The sequence below is a fragment of the Merops nubicus genome, unplaced genomic scaffold, assembly GCF_000691845.1.
Source record: "Merops nubicus isolate BGI_N331 unplaced genomic scaffold, ASM69184v1 scaffold12905, whole genome shotgun sequence".
Classification (NCBI taxonomy): Eukaryota; Metazoa; Chordata; class Aves; order Coraciiformes; family Meropidae; genus Merops; species Merops nubicus.
Genome location: NW_008609020.1, coordinates 1,510 through 7,540, shown reverse-complemented (window position 1 = coordinate 7,540; position 6,031 = coordinate 1,510). Strand labels below are relative to the sequence as shown.

At 41.0% G+C, this 6,031-nt stretch overlaps 1 protein-coding gene across 1 annotated transcript in view; it reads left to right on the top strand.

Moving 5' to 3' along the window:
* LOC103773113 (myosin heavy chain, cardiac muscle isoform) overlaps window positions 1–4,746 on the top strand; it is a 45,111-nt gene extending 40,365 nt beyond the window's left edge. Inside the window, exons 38-42 of the mRNA XM_008940469.1 lie at window positions 571–741; window positions 1,249–1,353; window positions 2,495–2,590; window positions 3,090–3,227; window positions 4,716–4,746. Coding sequence (XP_008938717.1) covers window positions 571–741; window positions 1,249–1,353; window positions 2,495–2,590; window positions 3,090–3,227; window positions 4,716–4,733 — 528 coding nt within the window. The 3' untranslated portion in view covers window positions 4,734–4,746. The remainder of the gene's footprint in view (window positions 1–570; window positions 742–1,248; window positions 1,354–2,494; window positions 2,591–3,089; window positions 3,228–4,715) is intronic.
* Window positions 4,747–6,031: the final 1,285 nt, after the last annotated feature.

The following is a 6,031-nucleotide window of genomic DNA, read 5'->3' as shown; positions in this document are numbered from 1 at the left end:
AATGAGCTAATTGGCACCGTTGTTCCCTGTCTTTCAGAACAGCCAGGGAACTATGTAAGAGGTTGAGACTGAGCTTTCTATCCCAGCACAGACAGCAGAAACTGCTGCTACAGCTGTGCAGGCCGCCCTCATCTGTGGCTGTGCAGGGAGATCTGTCTGCCAGTTCTTTTAAGCTACTACCTTCAAGAGCTCCTAACATCAAGATCAGTTTGTGAATAAGTTTTGTGTAAGAGGTCTGTGAATGGCACAGGCTTACTTGTAGGCATTATAAATTATATGAAATAGAACAGGTACTAAAAAAAAAAAAAAAGAAAAATTAAAAAAGGCAGAGGGGAAGATATATCTTAAATCACGGAATTAGAACAGGGATGAAAAAAAGGCCTCCAAGACTATTCTGTCCTTGTGGTTTCTTTGTCCAGGCAAACTATGTACACACAAGATATTCTCTGGAGCTCTGGGCACAGTGAAGGATCCAAACAGGAGATAATTCAAGATCAGTCTTCCATCATTTCTTCTGAGACATAATGAAATAGTATAAGAGAGCTGCTGTAACATGTGGTTGTTTTTCAGGCAGCAATGATGGCTGAGGAGCTTAAAAAGGAACAGGATACTAGTGCTCACTTAGAAAGAATGAAGAAGAACATGGAGCAAACAATTAAAGACCTCCAAAAAAGACTGGATGAAGCAGAACAGATAGCCCTGAAAGGTGGCAAGAAGCAGATTCAGAAACTGGAATCCAGGGTAAGTTTGTCATCCAACTTTGGACCACTGTCTCCTGCATAGAGAACCAGGACCAGGTAGGTGTTCTAGTTCATGGAAGTCAATAGGGGATATTATGAACACCTTCCTGTGTTTCACAGAATGCAAGTGAAAAATTCATGGAGGCATGCTTCCCCTTCAGCATCCAGCTACAATGAGCTATTGTAGCACAGCAGATGACTAAGCCTTTGAATTAAAAAAAATAAATTTTAAAAAGACTCCAACATCTAAAACTAGCAAAAGCCTCTCCAGTTCTTACTTCAGGTTAAACTCTTCTGGCAGTTGCATATGTCTGCACCTTTGACTGCTACTGCAGCTTAAGTACATTTATGAAAGAGCAGAATGGAAAGGTGAACACTTTGGTCTGTTTCTGAAATTCGACTTTATGGAGATGCTGAGAAAATTAGCATTTCTTGAACTGTGAACCAAATTATCCGCTGCTTTATATATTTGTAGCATATTGGCAAGGGGGCTTTCCTTTTTGCACAGGTTCGTGAGCTGGAGAACGAACTGGAGAATGAACTCCGCCGCAATTCAGATGCCCAGAAAGGAGCCCGCAAGTTTGAGAGGCGCATCAAAGAGCTGACTTACCAGGTACGCCGGGGACTGCAGCCCCCGCCCGCCCACTGGAGGGACACTGCCTCTCCCAGACAGGCTCTTAGCCTGCCTCACTCCTCCAGTGAAGGAAGATGGCATCACCCAGAGCTTTCTGACTGCATGAAGCTTTATGGCTAGGAGGAACCTCCCCTAGGGCTACCATCCATCATCTTGCCTGACTCACTGTGAATAATGTGAAAGCCTCTGCTGCTGGGGGTTGGACAGTTGTAGCACAGTATTAATATGAAGCAGGATTAGATGACTATTCATGCTGCAAAGAGAAGAAAGGGCCCAGCTTTTTCTTTCTGGTGCTGATGCTGCTTAAAAGAGCCAGAAGGATTCAGCTGACTCTCAGTGAATCACTCAGTGTAGGGCTGTCCCGTGTCCCAGAGCTCTGTCACGTAATGCTGAGCAGCAAGGTCTGGTCTTGAGTCTCCCACAGGTTTGCTGCCTGACTTTCAAAAAAATTTCTTCAGCACAGAGCACTGATCCTTTTGCTCTCAACAGCATTCTTAAGATAATCCCATCCATCTGCTTTAGGAGATTATGCAGCCTCCTACCTGTTGTTTTACTCTGACTTCCATAAGCAGAGGCTGAAGGTTGTTTTCTTAGAATACAGGGCTCTGGCACAGGCAGACAGAATTAGCTGGTCCTTTTGTTTATGGACTGTGACAGCTTAAACCTGGCTCCTTTTACCAGAGATGCCTCCAAGCAGGATTTTGAAATATGGAAATTACATATATTTTAGGCCCCATAGGTCTGTTTCACTAAATAATGACACAGTCTATAATGACAAGTGTGCTCTTCATCCTTCAGCAAGGAGCTCTCTGTGTGTTTGTGTATGTTGCAGCGTGTGCACTCATATATGTATGTATACATGTAACTATAATTACATTTATATATAAATGTGGAGGGTACTCTCTTTTAGTCCTCAGCCTCCAGACTTACATACATCTTCAATCAGCCTATAGAAATTTTTCTTATCTATACACAGAGTAATCACAATATGGCTTGTTTGTATTGTGGACTATATGTTTCTAAAATTATATGCATGGCAGCCATGCCTATTTCAGAAAAATTGATGCTTTAGCTTTACACCTCTTTACACTGTCAACCTAATTCATGGTGTTTGATACAGTCAGAAGAAGATAAGAAGAATCTAGCCAGGATGCAGGATCTGATTGACAAGCTACAATTAAAAGTGAAGAGCTACAAGCATCAAGCAGAGGAAGCTGTAAGTAACTATGTGGGCCCTTTTACCTTTGAGAAACATTGTCCTAAACCCACAAACTTTAAACCATAGAAGCTTTTAGGACAAATACACATTTTGTGTGTGTATTGTATTTATATTCCTATAAAACCTGCATGTACAAATGTATTTATTGAAAAAAAAATATAGAAAATATGTAGCATAAGTGTTGATTATCTTTTTTTAAAAGGTTTGTCAATTTTATCTTGAGATTGGAGTATAATTTGCAAGGGAAGGGAAGAAGGGAAGGAACAGGAAAGACTTAGTTCCTCCTTGTCCCTCAGGAGGCAAGTTGAGAACTTCACAGTTCATTTGCCATGGAGAATGCCACTGGAAACATTAACACTGTAAACCAGCCATCTCAGTTCTCCAGGAGGCAAGTGGTTCCCAGGGAGCTGCTACCTAGTCATGCTGAGTACGTTCCATCCCGCTTGAAATTGGAAAGCTTTGTCTGACAGCCAGCTGCCCTGTCTTCTCTCACCAGGAAGCTCAAGCCAATCTGTACCTTTCGAAGTACAGAAAACAGCAACATGACCTGGATGATGCTGAAGAAAGAGCTGAAATAGCTGAATCTCAAGTTAATAAGCTGAGGAGCAAGTCACGAGACATTGGCATGAAAAAGGTATGGTTCTACCAGAAAGGGTAAACGTGACTAATACACTGTGGTGGATGCTATCTATGCAGGAAGGTCTGTTCCATCTCTTAAAGTAGCATTGATTTGAAGAGCTGGATGAAAAGAAAATATTAGTGATTAGTCACTTAGGTGCTGGGAAGTCATTAGTAATTAGAAATGTATTTGTAGTGTTTTGCACTTGTAAATTTTATGGGGGTGACAGCTCCTGAATCAAGAAAGAAAAGAAACCCCCAACTTTCTGTATAATTTTGGTATTTTTGTCACACTTGATCCCAACACCTTCCTTCTCTCTTCTGTATCCACCATTCTGTGAGAAGAAACACTCCAATTTCTGCTTTTTTTAGTAGATTAATAGTCACCTTTGATGGATATAAATGATGGTAGCTCCACTGTTTAGAGCAGAGCTCCATTGAAACTGCATGAAGATCTGATCTCTCACACATTTATGTATGATGGAAGCAGTACTGTAACTGAAGCTCAAAAGAAGTTTTGCAGCTTTTAAGAGTAAAAAATTTCCACATATTTTTCTTTAAGTTATTCCAGCCCTACAAAAAAAAAAAAAAAATCCTATAAGTTCACAAAAGCCATGGCATCACACAGACACCGAAATAAGTAAACTGTAAGAGTTTATTATTTTTAAAATATTAAGAGTGCTGTTTACTCCCTCTATCTTCCTTATTCCCTATACACCCTTTTGGCCTCAAATATGTTTCTTTAAGTTATTCCAGCCCTAAAAAAAAAAAAAAAAATCCTATAAGTTCACAAAAGCCATGGCATCACACAGACACTGAAATAAGTAAACTGTGAGAGTTTATTATTTTTAAAATATTGAGTGCTGTTTACTCCCTCCATCTTCCTTATTCCCTGTACACCCTTTTGGCTTCAAATATGCAAAAGTCACAGAAAAGTGGGTACCTGTTTTTATTAACCCAGTGCTATTTGTCAACACCAGTTCCCACTGTGGCTTATAGGAGAGTATTGCACTGTCAAAAGATGAGTTCAGTGGTACACACAGAGCTGTCATCTCCACAAAAAGGCACTCGTGGCAATAGCTGCTAGGAAACATGTTCCAGCAGTGAGTGCTGTCTTAAAAATCATGACACATGATATAACATTAATCATGTAGCATTAGAAATACCTTTTCTACTGCTACTGGTACCCATGTTCCTGGAAACCCTGGGAAGCGTGTGTGATTCATAACCAACACCACCATCTGTTGAAGCAGGGCTGTACAGAAGTCATCTGCTATCCAAGAGATACATACTCTAGCATGAGGACAAGAAACCTGCAGTTAGCTGAAGTAAGATGGCAACAGTTGGGTCAATTTGCATCAATCTATTTCATGTACAAACTGGTAATATCAGGAAGCAGAAGCATTAGTAAAGAGAAGCTTTTGTCATTTACTTGTAAAATTATGCTAAAGCCCCTCAATGCTTCCCTTTTTAACAGTTGTATACTATCTCAATTGCCTTTCAGGTTCATGAAGAGGAGTAAGTACAGTGCAAGCTGATATATATGTGCCTGATTATATCAAGCATCTTCTCAACTGAAAGCAGCTGTAGAAAAAAATAAACATCAAGTGAAAATCCCAAGAGACTGTACAGTGTATTCCATTCGTTTCTATGATTCTGTTTTGCCAAGCCTCAGGGATCAATAAGAGATTACATCTCGCCAACAGCTCACTTCGTTTTGTTGGAACAAATCCTAATTGGCAGATCACTGACAAAACCAAAGCCAAGGGCAACTCCAGTCATGCTTCCCAGCCTCACGTATTTCACGTGCAGATTGTTAAAGCAGCACAGGTTAAACCTGTGCAGGGGGACAGCCCTTAAAGCTGGGATAACCCAGCTTCCATCCATCTTTCCAGTCAGAGTACATACAGTTTTGTAGCAGAGCAGAAAGTAAACTTCTTTCACCTGAACAGTCAGTTTAGAAGCTCCCACTACTACCAGCCAAACAATTTTTGTTCGTCAGGTGCAAGACAGACACAGAAGATGCTGTAGGGGGACACGTCCCTCTGTCAATCAAGACTTTGGCTGGAGAGTTGGGCAGAGGAGAACCCAATGCCATTCAACAAGGGCAAGTGTAGGGTCTTGTACCTGGGGAGGAATAACCCCATGCTCTGGTGCAGGTTAGGGGTTGACCTGCTAGAAAGCAGCTCCATGGAGAAGGACCTGGGAGTCCACATGGAATAAACTTAACCATGTGCTCTTGTAGCCAAGAAGGACAATGGTACCCTGGGGTGTGTTAAGAAGAGTGTGACCATCAGGTTGAGGAAGGGTCTCCTCCCTGTCTGCTCTAGTGAGGCCACATCAGGAGTGCTGTGTCCAGTTCTGGAGGCATTCCTCTAGGTGAACCTGCATTGGCAGGGGGGTTGGACTAGATGATCTCCAGAAGTCCCTTCCAACCCTTACCATTCCATGATTTTGTGATGGTTCATCAAGACTGCATGTGGCTCAGAAATAGGGTGTTCTCTTAGATTTTTTTCACTTTTAAACAGCTTTAAACAGGGAAAATTTCTGCTTGAAATTAAAATAATAAATTAAGTGCAAAACAGCAAAAAAAAAAAAAAATTCTTCAGAACTGAATCTTCTTCTGTGGAAATACTTTCTTTGCTCCTTTAGAATATCTAAATTCTAATTTTTCATGCTGACTACTCACAAGTATCACTTGTGGGTTTTGGGAGTTCTGTTTATTTGGTTGTTTTTTTTTTCTATCAGTTCAGTTGTTTGTTACTGTTGCTCAGACAATCACACTTCCATGTGGCCTTTAGTGTAACTCTTAAGTAGGGA